This window comes from Peromyscus maniculatus, chromosome 13 (assembly GCF_049852395.1).
Source record: "Peromyscus maniculatus bairdii isolate BWxNUB_F1_BW_parent chromosome 13, HU_Pman_BW_mat_3.1, whole genome shotgun sequence".
Classification (NCBI taxonomy): Eukaryota; Metazoa; Chordata; class Mammalia; order Rodentia; family Cricetidae; genus Peromyscus; species Peromyscus maniculatus.
In genome coordinates, this window is record NC_134864.1 from 50,637,501 (window position 1) to 50,654,000 (window position 16,500).

At 43.9% G+C, this 16,500-nt stretch overlaps 1 protein-coding gene across 3 annotated transcripts in view; it reads right to left on the reverse strand.

Moving 5' to 3' along the window:
- Nucleotides 1-1,596: 1,596 nt before the first annotated feature.
- The window catches only part of Adam23 (ADAM metallopeptidase domain 23), a 154,381-nt gene continuing 139,477 nt past the window's right edge, over nt 1,597-16,500 (reverse strand). For 2 of the 3 annotated variants that reach the window (XM_015993907.3, XM_042260240.2), the window contains one exon: nt 1,597-5,106. In XM_015993907.3, coding sequence (XP_015849393.2) covers nt 4,967-5,106 — 140 coding nt within the window. In that variant the 3' untranslated portion in view covers nt 1,597-4,966. Of the gene's footprint in view, nt 5,107-12,475; nt 12,567-16,500 lie in introns of all 3 variants that reach the window. The other variant, XM_076550257.1, reaches the window with a different exon arrangement.

A 16,500-nucleotide genomic window follows, 5' to 3' on the forward strand; every position in this document is an offset into this window, starting at 1 on the left:
TAAATATCTTTCAAAAGACATCAGAACTCACTTTTGTCAGGAAGCACCCAGCACCTCTCTCTTGCCCGACCACCATTCTCTTGCTTTTCACTCTATTTACACTCTCAAATAACTGACTTATTACTCCGAGCTCAGAGACTTCTACTTCCAATGTTTTCTCTTGGTGACTAACTGAGCAACTGTAAAGCAAGAGTTTTCCTGTGTTCCTTCACCTGCTAAACTCTCAGCACGAAGCACAGACTTTTGGGTGAATGAATAGGTAATAAGAAATCTCCAACCCTTTCATGTTCATCTGTAAGACATCTACCTTAAATTTTAAGTTATTCAGGAATTTTATCTTAAGCAAACAGATCATCTACTTAATTGAGCTCTTATTTAGGGAGCTGTCTGAGTCCCATTTCCGGGTCACTTTTTGGTGGTGGTGGTGATGGTGGTGGTGGTTATCAAGGGAAAAGGAATGACTGATTTCAATGTCAGCCTCAAAAACAGTATAACCTAAAGGATAGCATATCAAAACTTCAGACCACTCCTTTCAAGTCAACTATCAATGACACCAGGCTTACTTTCTTAAGTATGGTATTTGTGCTCTTTAAGGGTTTCTGCATTTCCTTTATTGCACGAGATCACACAGAAACAGAAGAATAACAGATAATGGACCCAGCATTTTGAGATGATTATTGAGGTAGCATAGGGGGACTTTAAGATGACTAAGGGAAGACGGGAGTCAGTCAGACTCAAAAAACAACCGGGTGAGGTCATGAGATCAGCAGCATACTGACTCATTATTGAGCCTGTCGAGTTAGTATCCTGTAGGAAGCGAAGAAGGCTGCAAGGCTTTCATGATGAAAGGAGTGTAGTCAGCATCTACGCGTGTCTGTGCTCCATCACACAGACCAACGGGGCACACCAGCTGGGGGTGGGGGGAGAGATTGAAGATGGTCACCAGGAAGGATGTAAATTGGTGGCTAATTTTATATGAGCTGTCAAGGTGCCTTACTTCAAATGTTTTTGATGATGTAATGTACATAACCAGATGATGTTGCTGCTGCCTCCTCCTTCTCCTCCTTCTTCATCCTCCTTTCACCTCCTCTCCCCACTTCCTCCTCTCTCTCCTTCCCCCTCCTGGTGTGTGTGTGTGTGTGTGTGTGTGCGCGCGCGCGCGCACGCACAAATGCACTGTGTTTATGCACATACACATGTGTGCATACACCTTCATTGTTAATTTGGTACCAAGTCAAAGTGTGGATGTTATTGCTAGCCATCAACTCTTTAAACTCATGCGACAGACACTAAAAAACACAAAAGAAAACCAACAGTGGTGTGATTCTCATTGCATTCTTTTTGCTTTCTGATCCGTACGAGACAAAGGACTCCCAATGACTCCGGAAAAAAAAAATGAGTCCCGATCCAGAACGTGTTTACCATTAACCAGAGATTTTATTTTGCTCCATTGACGGCTTTGATTTTCAGTGAGCCTTGGATTGAGACCACTAGATCCCAGAGGATACCAGGCGCGTGGCCACTTAACCAATGGTGCAGGAAAACACAGAAACAAGAGTTAAGGAAAACCAATCAAAGCACAAAGCTACAACATCCTACAGTAATTAAAGTTTTAATGCACACTCAACTAAAAGAGGCATAGAAGGATGACAGAATCTCTGTTCACAGGCAGCCAACAGGATTGGAATTTATCAAACAAACGTTCAGGTTGTGCATTTAAAGATTACAAACCATTCGAGTTGAAGGGGGAAAAAAAATAAAATCAACAATGGAAGCATCAATGACCTTAAAATGGGATGAGATGATTAAAAAAAGAATTCAAGTATCGTTGTAAAGTTCTTCAGACATATCTTGGAAAAGTTGGTGTATTTCCCATCTTTGCATAGTAAAAAACAAAAGAGCAACATCACTTGGCAAAACTCCACAGCTCTATGTGATTCATGGCTCAAACATGCACCTATGTGTACGGCTCACTTGGCTGGGAGGAGCAGCTCTAATTCAGTGGGCTCATGCACTACCCCGGGTGAGCAAGGAAGTTAGCGCACACCTCCTCACCCAGGGGTCATTAATGATCGCAGCAAAAGTCTAGCCCGTGAAATGGGAACTTGGTCATCACTGAACACTCTTGTTGGGTAATGTTAAATAATGGTAGGCTTGTGCTTTGAATCCAAATTACTAAGAAGGAGTATTCACACCACAAAATAAGCAAATGATTGGCATGTGCAAGAGAAAATGTAGCAAAGAGTTTGAAACTACATAACCTAACACCACTGAAAATGATTCTAAGCCACTGCATACAGTATGATTGCACTACCCTCCATGTCCGTACACACACAGCTTTAAAGCTTGTGCATTTTACATATACACACGAATAATTTAACATTGGAGCATAGGTTTGGTTACCTATGAAACTGTCAGTGTAACAAAAAGTTATACTGACATTTGTCATATGTACATAACATTTGGGGACCACTGTGGTCTGATTTAAAACATAACATCGCACATTTACAATGTTGTTTGTGAGATGCTCCCAAGTTAACAATAGAGATCTGTTTTGTAACGGGCGTGGGTTTTGTGTCACATAAAGTCACCGCGGTGCCTCGGAACTAGTAGTGAAATGGGTACAGTGTGGTTGGCAGCTGCTTGTATCTCATAGTGAAGCGGACCCCTAAGCAATGCAACAACAGGGAGAGATACCAAGTCATCTGAGTTTCCCCCAACCGTCCTCCAAGCGGAGGCACTGCCATTCAGTAAGGGGCACAATCTGCATCTTACAAAACCAGGAATAAGGCCAATACACCTTAGAGATAGCCCTGTTGTTGCTATAGAAGCAAAGAGCAAGTTCAAGCCAAAGACTGCATACCTGCATAGCACCTGTTTCTCAGAAAGCCATCCGAGGATTACGATGTTAGGTTATGGTGTGGGGGAGCATATAGCAATCGCGATGTCTGCCCTGTGAGTGTGAAACTTCAATAACTAAAGGTATCTTTGGAGGAAGGGTGAGGGGGGGGTAACTCCAGTTTTAAGCCATCCATTTTCAGGAAATCCTCCCTTCTACTTGAAAAAAAATTGTAAAACTTACTGCATGAGTCTTGCTGGAAAGGGGTTTAGAGCTAAATGTAGAAAAGAACTCAGGGCCGGGAAGAAATGCATAGTTCCCTTGGATGACGTCTTCTTCCTGAAAGAGGGACTGTGGGGCCGTCGGGGCTCTTGGGGTTCTGGGTTCTAGAGGGTGGTTCACTGAAGCTATCATGCACAAGTCTGGACATCTAAAACAAAGCCGGGAGGGAATTTCTTCAGGAATGGGTTCCCCCTAACACTTCAATGGAAGCTATCCTGGCAATATGTTAAAAAAAAGAAATGGGTAAAGATGAGGGAAACTCGGAGAGTTTGGGGGTGCCAAGGCTCTCTCTCCCCATCTAATGGAGGAAAATGAAGAGTGTGGGCTCCTCTGTAGTGGAATCCCATCACAGTCCACCAGAGTCCATGGGTCAGAAAAACATGGAGGGCCAAGTGAGTCCCCGAGATCACCATGCCCAATGACAGGCCAAAATGACCAGAAGGCTACCTGCTACTCTGCCCCACCACACTGGGGTCCTGTCACGCAGGTTCTGAGGCAGAAAAGCAGAAAGGAAATTTGACAAAAAAAAAAATACATAGGAACAGAATGGAGAGCTTAACTTTTCTCCAAGCTTTCAACATGTACAGATTATTAATTTTTATTTAAGGCTTTAAGTTTCTCCTCCTTTCACATTTAAGACAGGGAAAGAGAACTGGCTAAACCACAAACTAAAATCATGAGCTTGGCACTTTTGTGATTAATTTGAGAAGGGCCTCTGTTTTCTTACATTATATACATGTGCTTAGGATGACATCAAAAAGTTTAGACTCATCAGTACATATATACTCACATTTACATAATTTGTGTTCTTGATATGGGTTGTTTTGTGTCCTCCGCTTTTTTTTTTTTCTTTTTGGTTTCAAGCAGACTAGCTTTGTTCTGTGCCCAAACTCCCTTCATCTGGGGGCTACATCTGTCTTGTTAAGCAAGCCCAGCAATCACTGGACATGTTATAAGAGAGGACAGAGAAAAAGAAGGAAAGAAAATGAGAGAAAGAAAGGAAAAAGAGGATGTGGAGCAAGCAACAAACTTGTGTAGAGAGAATCTTTGCAAAGAAAAACATTTCAATACAGACAAGTGGAAATGGCATGTCAAAATCTCTTATTTCCATATTTACACTTATAAAAGGACTATACAATAGCATTGTTCCAATTCCAGCTCCCATTTCCAAAGGATGCTTGGTCCAGGAGAGAACATGACGGGGAAAAGAGCATCAACAAGAGTACAGTCTGGCTGAGTGCTGCCCTGGGCTGGGCTGGAGTGGGCAGGGACGTGGAGTCGAGGGAGAGGGAGCCGAGGGGATGGAGTGGGGTGGGGGGGATGCACTATCCAGGCCCAGGCAGCGTCTGCGTGTTCATCTCTCATCTTCCCCTTAGGACTTCCACGGTAGGTTTTGCTGAAGATCGGCTTGCTAGCTTGTTGTTATATATGCCATGCAGTTTTTACCCTTTCCAAAATTGGATCTTCATGCCACTGGAATTTGTCTTTGATAGTAAAGGGGAAAAAAATCATGCCAAATCACTTAGAAGATATTAAGTGTCAGCAGGCTAAGGGGGAAACCATTTGCTACGTGTTCTTTTATTGCGCTTTGCTGCTGTTCCTTTCTCCTTCAGTTAAAAAGAAAAAAATAAAGGATTCTGAAGTGTGTGTGTGTGTGTGTGTGTGTGTGTGTGTGTGTGTGTGTGTGTGTGTGTTTTAATGACATGGTCTTTAACCCCTCCCCTTTATTGACAGGTGATAGGAGGGTTTACTTGAAGTTATATCCAAAAGGGACAGAGATGTCTTGGACCCCATTCCCCATTCCCACATTTGAGCTGTGCAGTCATTACCACCCAATGGTCTTGTTTACAGACTCAGGAGTTCCGGCAGCATGGCTGAAAACACGTCATACCCAGAACCCAACGGTGCAAGGTGGCATCCCCCCAGTGCCGCTGGTTCAGATGGGGCCCTGCTGAGTGGGATCGAACCTCCTCTTCTTGACGTTTCTTCCAGAGGACATTAAAAAGAAGATACAGGGAGAGGGAGAGAAAAGCCACAATATTAACCAGATGACGGTGACAGATAAACGCCCACAACGACAATGATGCCAGTCCCAGAGTGGAGTCACGAGCTCACACGGAGGCAGTCTCCTAAGCGACCCCAAACACAGAAGAGCTAACGTTTTTGGAATGTCGTCACACTTCCCCCACGAGACGACACTCTTTGGGGAAGATCCAGAGAAACTTCAAATTGTTCACTTTCGATCACAAATTGGCTTAATTTTAGAAGCAAAATCCATCGCTAGTTCATTAGCGGAGACGTTCTGCAGGATAGCCTGCCTCTTCCGTGTTCCCTCCCAAGAGAATTATGAAAAAACTCACAGTTGTTTCCTCCAAGCCTCCAGAGTTCACCAGGCTCTCACCAAGGTGGCAAGAAACAAAAACCAAAAAAAAGCCAACCTTGCTGTGCCTTGTTCTTTCTGCCTTGGGTGTGTGAGGTCGTAGCCCACTATGGAACAAGCCCTTTTCATGGCGGAAAGGTGGCAGACAGAGCGCACAGGGAGGCGGTACACTCAGGAGAATGGACACATGCCTGGGTTAGCCAAGCCAACGCAGCAGTTCAGCTCTGGTGAGAGAAGCAAGTTCAAATGCCTTGCTCACAGTGTCCAGTCTCCTAAAAAGTGGCTCCTGTGCTTGAAGAGAGAGAGAGAGAGAGGAAAACCAGCAAGACACCACAGGGCAACAACGTGAGTCGGCTCTAACCTCCCCACGGTCTGGCTTCATGTGGGGCATCAAGCAGGGGGCTCATGCATTTAGTCTGCATACTGGTGGGCGCAGCGCTGCAACTTGCAACCACCAAGGCATCATGCAACACCGGAGGCCGAGGAGCCCTCCGCTCCCTCATTTCCCTGCCCACTTACTCAGGGCCAACCGGATGCCTTCACGGGCCCTAAGCCCCCAAATATTACAACAGACTCCTCCTCACGCATGTGTCCTTCAAAACAGAACCACTACCAAAGTTTAAAGTACGTAGAAAAGTGCCCTGCAAAGTTCTTATCTTTCCCAGCAGGCCCACTTGGATGCTTCTCTTTTGAAATATCAAGCCTTGCCATCTTTGACAAAAATCTCCCTTTTCTTTCTTCCTAAACTGCCCAGTGAAACACTTTCTGTGAAAGCTTAGGCATGTGGTACTTTGGCTTAACGACTTAATTCCCTGCAGCAAGGACTCTTTGCATTAGAGTTACTGACTCCTCTTACCACCCAGTCCTCTGTGCAGTCAACGATCTTGAGTGCAGGCCTTGCTGACTGCACAGGAAGGTAAGAACGTGTGCAATGTCTCCATAATGTGTCTGTCACCAAATGAACTTGCCGTGGGGCTCAAGACCTGCATCTGCCATCAAGAGCAAATATCTGCCATCTGAGAAGATATTTAAGAGAGGCGTTTCCTACTAAAGACTTGGGGGAGAGAAACACCAATGCCTAACCCTGAGAAATTACCCTAGAGAACCAGGGACCTTACCCAAGCCAGCTGCGCATCGCTGGAACTCAGGAGAAATATCAAACTAGCTCAACTAACGTAAACACCAAGGGCAGAACAACCCGACTAGCACTGAACAGGACATGACCACATTACCCATCTCTAAGTTCTTACATTCAAACGCAGGGAATATCCAAGGTCACAACAACCAGGTGGCATGTTTTTAAAGAGAGATCTGAAATTCTCCTTCAGCCTGGCACCCAGGAAACTCTAGTGTCCAAAAGTGTATGTTCCTCTTGCACGTCAGTTTGTGAAGCTTTGTGCTCTTCCCATAGAACAACATTCTAAAGAGTACTAGGTTCTTTGGTCAGACTGAGAAGGGGTTCCCTATAGGACCCTATATTTTCACTGAATAGTACCGACAACAGACTGGAGGAGATTTTCTCTTCTACTCCAGCAGTGGAGAAAGCAAGCTATGGTGCCAGGGAGAGGGAAACCAGAGAGGAGCAGAGAAGGCTAACTCAGCAAGCCCTCTGTGAGGTTCCCTCATAAGTAAGAGCATCCACTGTGGGCCACCATATGTCCAGCACTGCCTGTCCTGAATTTTCTATATGAACCTAGAGCTCTTTTTGTTCAGTTCTAATGTGAAAGTGAAAACTATAATGGCCAGGTCCTTGCTGGCTCCCTTCCCAAACCGTTTTGTCTGAATGCCCTCTACTCACTGGCTTTCGAAGGCAACTTTGTTATCACAACCAGAAAGGTATTTCTGGACCATTGTAAAAATATCAATGCAATCCCTTTGTCTTACAATGACAGCATTTTTTTTTTTTTGGTCAATTTTTTGTCCTTGTGGGAAATCTAAGCTTTTGCCTATAATGCATGTAATTATGTACATACACATACAAACATTAAAAATCCCTAGGTAACAACATCTACCATGTGTCTTCTGACAAGGACGTAGAGTTACCTACTACTATTGCCTTTAAAGGAATTATGTGTAGGGATGCTTTGCCTGCAACTATGTACATGCATTCATTCACACCCAGTGCCCTGGGATTCAGGAAGAGAGCACCAGAGCAGCTGGAACTGGAGCTTTAGACAGCTGCAAGCTACCACGTGGGAGCCAAACCCCAGTCCTTTGCCAGAGCACCAAGTGCCCTTTACTGCCAAGCCATCTCTAGCCAGCTATTGTCATGTTCTTTATCTTAGTCCCCATGCCCATCACCAACCCCCCGCCCCCCCCACACACACACAGACAGCTAACCTCTAGGCCACCTTAGATTGAGCTCATGTCCTTAGGGGTGTGAGTCAAGGAAGCACACACATGTTCCTGGTTGGCCCGACATCATGGTGATGTGTGAGGAATAAAGTGCCTAACCCATGGGCCTTGGACAACAAGGCAATGTGGCTCTGTGTTCTGCACTGGAATATGACGCAGAATTTAGAAGGAAAGGCAACAATTTAGTTACCATGCTCACAGAGACTCTGGTTAAAATGTATTCCACTTCCTAACCGTAAGAGAATTAAAATACTTCCCTTCCCCACCGAGATTCAGGTATTTTTCTGGCTATTGACCTTCAACCGTCATTTTAAAGGACCACCTGTGATAACCTTTTCTTTGAAGAAGAAATAGAACAGAATGGAGCCCAGGCTAACAAACACTGGCTTAGAGCTCAGAGAGGGTGCTAACGCAAGTGCTTCCCCAGACAGAGAACCACCTGTGACAATTGCAGGCTTTAAAAAAGGAGCATCTTGTCAGGAACTGCCCTAAGAACTTAATACAATCTCTGCCGGTAATGGTGGAAACCCGCCTTGCCATTGGAACCCATGGAGACCAGGTGGGATAGCGGAGCAAGTGATAAGATTCCAATGCTGAAGACATTGTAGTATGGTGGAAGGGCCCACACTCATTCCGGAATCAGTCCCAGCGAACTACCTGACTGTCACCTTCAGGTCCTTTCCTTGCCCCACCAAGAACTTCTCCCCCCCCCCCCATTGCTATCACTTGTAATATTGATAAATGTTGTGCACATGAGCTCACATCTAAATTCTTGTATTCTAATTTAGGGAGTTGTACTGGCTAGTTTTATGTCAACTTGACACAAACTACAGTCATCAGAGAGGAGGGAGCCTCAGTTGAGAAAAACACCTCCATAAGATCGGGCTGTAGGCATTCTTAATGCTTGATTGTAGGTGGGGCCTCCCCTGGGCTGGTGGTCCTGGGTTCTATAAGAAAGCAGGCTGAGCAAGCCATGAGGAGCAAGCCAGTAAGCAGCACCCCTCTGCATCAGCTCCTGCCTCCAAGCTCCTGCCCTGTTTGAGTTCCTATTCTGGCTTCCTTCAATGATGGACTGTAATACAGAACTGTGAGACAAATAATCCCTTTCCTCCCCAAGTTATTTTTTGGTCATGGTGTTTCATTGCAGTAGTAGTAACCCTAACTAAGACAGGGGTGTTGCATAAATAGTTTTCTTCAAAGTAAATGCAGCCTTGTTAATTTTTTTAATGCATATGCAAAGTTTACATTCCATTTTCCCTAAACTTTGGGGAAGATGCTCCTAAGATAATCTATCATCTATTTCATTTGTTCAAATGTCCAGTAAAAACCAGTAACTCCAGTAGTTTAATTGAGTATCACTATTATTCAGCATGAATTAGGTATCAGGGGCCCATGAGTCAACCATGACAGAGGTTAGTGATCCCCCCACCACAGCTCACAACTGGAGCCGAGAAATATAAATGCAGCTGCAGGAAGAAAGAGGGCATGTTGGTGTGCCGTGGCCTATATTCATTTTCCATAAAATGCCTCAGAATTAACCACAAGATTCTCAACACATGGAAACTTACCCACTTGGTCATGCCTTAGTACCCTCAAGACCTCTAGAACATGGAGTATGGATTTACCCAACATTACTACATGCCCATTTTACATTACTCAATATATCTGAATACATGGATGCAGTAACAAACATCCCAACAAAGAGTACTTTTTCTCTCTCTCTCTCTTTTTAGGAATTCTACAACTTTGCATGTGGAAGTCCTGTGCACATTAACCAAATGTTTCAGACTTGACTATCTGACTAAAAAGAAGCAACCTAAATTTGTGTTGGTTTCAGATCACAATAGTTCTGATCAATGTGCATAGCTTTACGTACATAAGGTGCACATATCCATATCCTCCCAAAGTCCTATCTTTCGACACCGAGTGCAGAAGTGTGCTGTAAGGGAAGAGTCAGTAGGACAAGGGCAGGTGCCAGCATAGTTGTGTTTCTTGCTTGTCTTTGTCTGCCAGTTCAGGCAAAGGATGATGGTGCCGCTCTTCCGCCTCTGAATTACTCAGCCAATCACGTCTAAAGAATGTGACACCGGGAAAGTGTGCTCTCTCCCAACCAATCACTTGCCTCTGCTCTTTTCATTGCAACGTTTACCCCACCCTCAAAGGCTTCAGGCGACTTTGCTCTTTCCTCTTCTGGGAATAACGCCCCAGTTTCAGGAAGGATTTCCAACAGCGCTATCTAGAACAATCTTCTTGACAACTACTTCCCATTTCTGCTACTAAAGGAAACTGCTTTTATTTTCACTGAGCTCAGTGACACTCTGAAAGGCTTCCAACTCAGTACTTCCAAATCATCTCTAATCGTCTTCAGAACTGTCCAAGTGGTGGGAAAACTCGAGCATTATTACTGAGCACAGACATCGTTCCATTGTGAAGTAGGAGTAACAGTTCACAGCTTGATACAAACCACCATTCCCTACGAAGACCTAAAGCAAACAGCGTGGCAACTAGCAGCTTGGAGTACAACAGCCTCTCCAAATTCCAGCTCCGAAGTTGAACAAAGGAGAAGTTAAACATTTGAGAAACATTCTTGGCCTGTTATCCTCAAGGCATGAAAATATTTACAGCATGGGATTGTGCAGTATTGTGCCTTTCTACACGTTACCAGAAAGTGAACATTCCAGCAGCAAGAAATAAGAAGGAGCTTTATAACTGAGCTCATCCAGAAGTGTCTCTACAGTCCCCACCCAAAGTCAGCGGAGCCAGGTTTGAACCTTGCTTGGTTGACTCTGGGTTGACCCCTCACCTTGTGCCCTGCTCTTCTCATGACTGGACATCTCTCTTAGTCAGGAATCATCTGCACAGAGCCTAACCCACTAATAGACACAGTAATAAAAGCTTCTCCCCCAGAACATGCAGTTCAAGCTGAGAGCTAGCCAGGCTGCTGTTTTGAGGTCCTGCTACAGAACAATGTGCTCTCATGGCAAACAAAGAAACGGTACATCTGGCGTTGTGTGGCTTTGCATGGCAATGACTCACAGGAGATGGTTTCTAGGGCCTTTGAAATGAATGTTTCTTAATGGTAAGGAGGTCCATGCCACAGAATGGGCCAAATTTCTTTTTCTGGAGGCACATGTGATTTTTTTTTAAAGAAAGCATTATAAATAGAATACACAATTTCTATAATATATGATGACTTTTTCACAGTAGTGGGGCACTAAGAAAAGTTTTCCTCTGCAATGAGGAAAATCCAAACAGAAACATACCGCTTCTGAGATTCTCCTTATGTGATCCAGGATGGACAGTATCTCCTTCAAATGAGGAAATCCAAATATCAGCTACCTATTCGGTTTGTGTGTTTCTGCAAGCACGCTGATTTCAGAATTACTCCTTCACTAAATAAGTGAACTTTATAGGCAATTTATAGACATCCGTGCAGATAACAGACACCATTTGATACGTATTTGCAAGTAGAAGCCTCTCAAATGGTATGGACTTACTCACTAAATCTCAGCACAGTAACAAATTAGCAGAAAGAGCTGGTTTATTTAGATCACACCTTGGTATCTTTTCTTTCATAATCAGCTTCTAATAATAAGATTTTAACTGGTTTAATGAAGGTCACTCCATGTTCGTTCTCAGCAAAGCTTCCTCCCTTGAGTAGCTGGATGGAAGCAAAGTGGGGGGGGGGCTTTGGTTTGGCAGCAGGCTTCATCTCCCACTTAAATTCTTTCCAAAAGATCTGGATGAAAGTTAATTTATGAAAGAAACTATTTGGCAGAGGAAGGCTTACCTATAAAAAATAAAAATCAACTCACCCCAGCCCAAAATGTGTGAAAGTGATTCTCTAATGAATCTGAGGTACAAAATATCCAAACTAGATAAATCATAAATCGGTTTTAAAAGGTTAAATACAATAGGGTTTATCTGTTCTTTTCCAATATGGTCTGATTCAGCAATCTTGGCTATCAATATGCAATCCAAATGAAAAGTCACTTGAAAGCACAGCAGGACCACTTAGCTATGTAAATGTTACAAAGCCATTGCTTTCCAATTTAGTTGGCTAGAGAAATAATAAAAGTATTTTTTTTAAATGTCTGTAAGTAAATAATGAAAGTTTTCAAATTACAAAGTTACATGTAAAAAAAAAAAAAAACATTAGTTATGGGATGCCTGAGATTGTGGAAGACCCCAATGGACAATAAACCAGTCTCTAGCAGAGACAAGTAGGAATTTATGTATACTTATTTCTTAACATATCTCCTTGGTCACCTAAGTGCACACGAAAGCACTCGGGAGGCCTGCTACCACAAGCTGGAAATGTCTTCTATTGACTTCTGTTGACGTGTTCTTTCTTCAAATTCAAGTGAATTCCTTCCATTGCCTGCGCTTCCCTGCCTGCCTGAAGACGACATTTGAAGCTCCACATCCTTCATTTCTAACCCACTTCTGAGTATAAGCATATTTGTGTGTGTGTGTGTGTGTGTGTGTGTATGTGTGTGTGTGTGGTTGTACTGTTAACACCAAAGTCTCGTAGCAGGAACTCAAAACCAGGTTATGTAAGCAGAAGAGAGAGGTGCCCGAGCCACAGAGAAGAAAAGACATGCGGCGGCGATGCTTACTTAAATCCCCAGCCTGTGCCCCCAAGGACAATAGCTGCTACCAGGATGGCACCAGCGATGGAGCCTATTATGAGATTGGTGGCACTAGGACCTGTGACAAAGGATCATGGGAAGAAAGTCACGTGAGCCAACTATTTTCATTACCATCACAGAAAGGCAGGAGAGCAGCTTCAGGAATGAAACCCTGCTGTGCAAGATCCGCCCCCCCTCCCTGAATGTTCCCATTACTTTCTTGTCTTAGCTTTAATCCCATGTCAGATGCCTCCACCGGTGACTGGTTGGATCAGTGGTCTTTGAATCTACTCTTTCTTTGCTACCTTTTCTTTGGAGGTTAAGCTCTGTTAAGCTCAGCTTCCTAAAAACCTAAAGCAAATCAACCCCACCGGCCTTCCGTGCATACGTGTTCTCTTCCTCCCCTCCACTCATATCATAAATCAAACAGGTTTGTGCAAATAAGGAACCGGGCTCCATTAGCACTGGCCCCACCTGACTGCCAAACACAGGAGATAAATGACCCCCTGACCGTGCTTCTCCGACCAACACAGCACATTCTCCAGGCCTTTTTGTTCTGTACTGGGAAACAGTGAGAATTTTAATCAGAAGAGATCGACCGATAAAGACACCTGGCCTTGCAATTTCGTTCCCGGACCTTTCTTCCTGGTTCTTCAGTGTTTAACCCCCCAAAAATGGGCTTGCGGGTGTAGGAGACCTAAAATTTCTATGAGTAGTTTATAGGAAACGGGAATAAGAAAAAAAAAGAATTCTTTACATTCCATTAGAGAGTATCTTTTAAATTTCCATTTCTCACTGGGGGATCTGAAACTTGGCAGTACATTTAAAAATCAGAGAAGACACTGAGGCATGACAATATGAAGTAAAGAGACTGCCACTGATAAGTCGACAGAAATTACAGTAGCTTCATCCTCTCCCTTCATTCAGCCTTTAAAGATCAAAACAAAGTTATACGTAGCTTAAACGTTTAAACTAAGAATGAAGTTTCACATCCTCCAGGATCTACTATGCACATGCATAGCAGTGCCCCCTAATAACCAAATACCTTCAAGTGCTAGCTACATACACCTGCCCATAAGTCACAAACTAGCCACATTTGCTGGTTTTCCTAAAACCTTTAAGTGTATTACAGACATTCATTCCCAGGCAGAAGAGTTTCTTCTCTCATACAAGCGGACACCATTGGTGACATCCCCACAGATGTAAGGGTAATGGTTCTGCCCAGAAACCACATAGTACTAGAGATGTAAGTGGGTCCAGGATGGGGGTCCTCTCTGATTCCTGGGTTTTGACATGCTCTTAAACCACGGAAGGTCTATAGACCATGAATCTCAGTGGCCTTTGGAGATACATCGAGGATAATAATAACAGCAATGAAAATGACAAATGCCTTCTAGAGACTGTAGAATGAGCACTGACTCCACTCATTACTGAACATTTGACATATCTCACTGAATCCTCACAAAGGAACATGTGAGGCAGGAAATGGGGACCGTTCTGACTTCAAGACTTGCGTTATGAATCAAGGGTCAACAGACTGGAGTCCACAGACCAAATCTGTCCTCAGGATCTGTCTGGGCCAAGACATTTTTGTTTGTAGCAAAGCCATGCTTTTTTACCTATATACTGACTGTGGCTGCTTTGGACAGCAACGTTGAATGGCTGTGATGGACACCCTTGTAGCTTGGAAGACAAAACTATTTACACCTGGCCCTTCACAGAAAGTTTGTGGATGACTCTGACGAAACTTCCTGCTACTCCATACACTGCCCCGCCCCTTCCCCACAGTGAAATCTGAAGAAAAAAAAATTTTTTTTTTAAAGTATTCCTAGGACCATGTTATGCACCTACATTTCAGGCAGTCTGCATTTTGTGGGCTCAGAAAACAGAGGCTGGAGTCAGATTCAATACAGAATCCGTGAGAAGTGATGCTGGGGTGCGATTCTCAACTAAGGAGTAGAAATGTAGACGTTAAATCTGACCCTGGAAGCCTTGCTGATTGAATGAACACTGCACTGTCAGTGAAGCCCTGAAGTATTAAAACTATGTTGTGCTGTCCGGTTAAAAACCCATCATCCATTACACATAAATGGAAGTTGGAGGGGGAATGTCAGTAAGCCACTAGAGAAAACATTCACGAAACAAGAACAGCAAAACCTTTTTTGTAGGGGGGAGGGGGAATGTACACTTACACACTTACCTGTCACAAGCATAAACAGCAACAGACCAACCACATCGGAAAGGATGGATGGGGACAAAGGCTGCTAACAGGACTGTTTACAACAAGGACCTTTTTGGGGGGGATCCTGTCCATCGCTAAGACTTGAAGGATGACCAGAATTTATTGCATTGGCCATAGCTGAAGGCACTGAACCTCTGGCCACTAAGTCACATAGAAAACACATCTGAGATGGCCTCTGGAAAACTGCCTTTCTTCTCAGGAGAATTTCACATAAACGTATGTCTAGAATTTGGCACTGGGATGGGAACATTTGGCCAACAGTACCAAGGTGCCTCTTGCAGGACCAAGTTCTTGTCATCAATCATTTTAGCACTGTTACATGCTTCGTTTTCTCACAGGTGAAAAAAAAATACAAGCCCTTTTCCAGGGTTCCCTACCTCTCTCCTCATCTAACTAGCTTCACAGACCACATTGACGGGACAGTGAGTTAAGGGCATAAAGCTAAGCTAGGTGTGAGCGCTCATACCTGTAATTCCAGCACTTAGGAGTCTGAGGCCGAAGGACTGCTGCAAGGTCAAGGCTAGCCTTAGGCTACACAGTTAAGTTCCAGATGAACATGAGCAACAGACTGAGACGGGACTCTGTCTCAAAAAAAAGTTTTGTTTTGTTTTGTTTTTTAAAGAGCTAAGGCTGACCAGGCTTTCCAACTACAGCAGAACAGCTTCATGTGTAACCTACACACCTGATCCACTCCTATGGCTACTGGGGAGCCCAAATTGGGTATAGGAGAGCAGATGTGTCCCCCAACTAGTGAAACTAAGGGCTGTGCTGACAGCGCACATACACGTTCTTTGGGCTAAGTCAGGGATAGCTGGTGTCTCCTCGAGACATTGATAATTCATTTTTGGGCCACCATAAAGTGTTAGCAGAACCCCAGTAAACAGGAAACACAGTGTGTGTGCACAGTGTGTGAAGGGTGACTCCCGTGGTGTGTATGTAAATACTCTCTGGGTAATGGAAAGGAACAGGCTTCCTGATAAGCTAGTCTGTACCTAGCAACCTCAGCCATCTGGAAGGTGTGGATCAAGCGCAGAGGGAGCTAAACTCAAGCATCAGGAGAGTCTAATGGGTACGCGACACACTGGTGTAGACACCGGTAGTTTAAAGACAAACCAACCAGACGAACTGCAGCTGTTCCCTACGGTTGGGCAGGTTCAAACTTAATCTGTTCTCGCTTCTCATGTTCCTTGCCCCAATGTTTATGAAAACCTCAAAGTTGAACTGTGAACCAATGTTGTAACAAAAAAGGAAAGAGAAAAGAAGGGGAAGAAAGGAAGGAAGGAAGGAAGGAAGGAAGGAAGGAAGGAAGGAAGGAAGGAAGGAAGGAAGGAAGGAAGGAAGGAAGGAGTGTCCTTAATGTCTTCTTTTGAAAATCTGAGTTGAAGCCTTCGATATCATTCTCAATAAATAGGAAAGCATCAGTGGCTACCATTCTCACTACCTATAAAGTGTGATAGTTGTTGGTATTTCTAACTGCATATCTAGATTAATTTGAGTGATAAAAGTAAATTCATTATAATACTTCTACGAAAACTCTCACATAAAATCATTTTGCCAATTAATAGGAAGAAAAACTAAGATCTGTACTTTAAAAATTCTTTACAAGTGAGGAGGCAAAGGAAGTTTTGGGCTCTTGCCTGAATTGTGACTAAGCACCCCAACATTGTTTTATGCCCCACATTGTTCCAGACAGGAGAAGGTTCTACAGTGCAGGAGAAAATCACAAGACACAAATACAGCCGAATCACAGCACAGATGACATTACCAACAA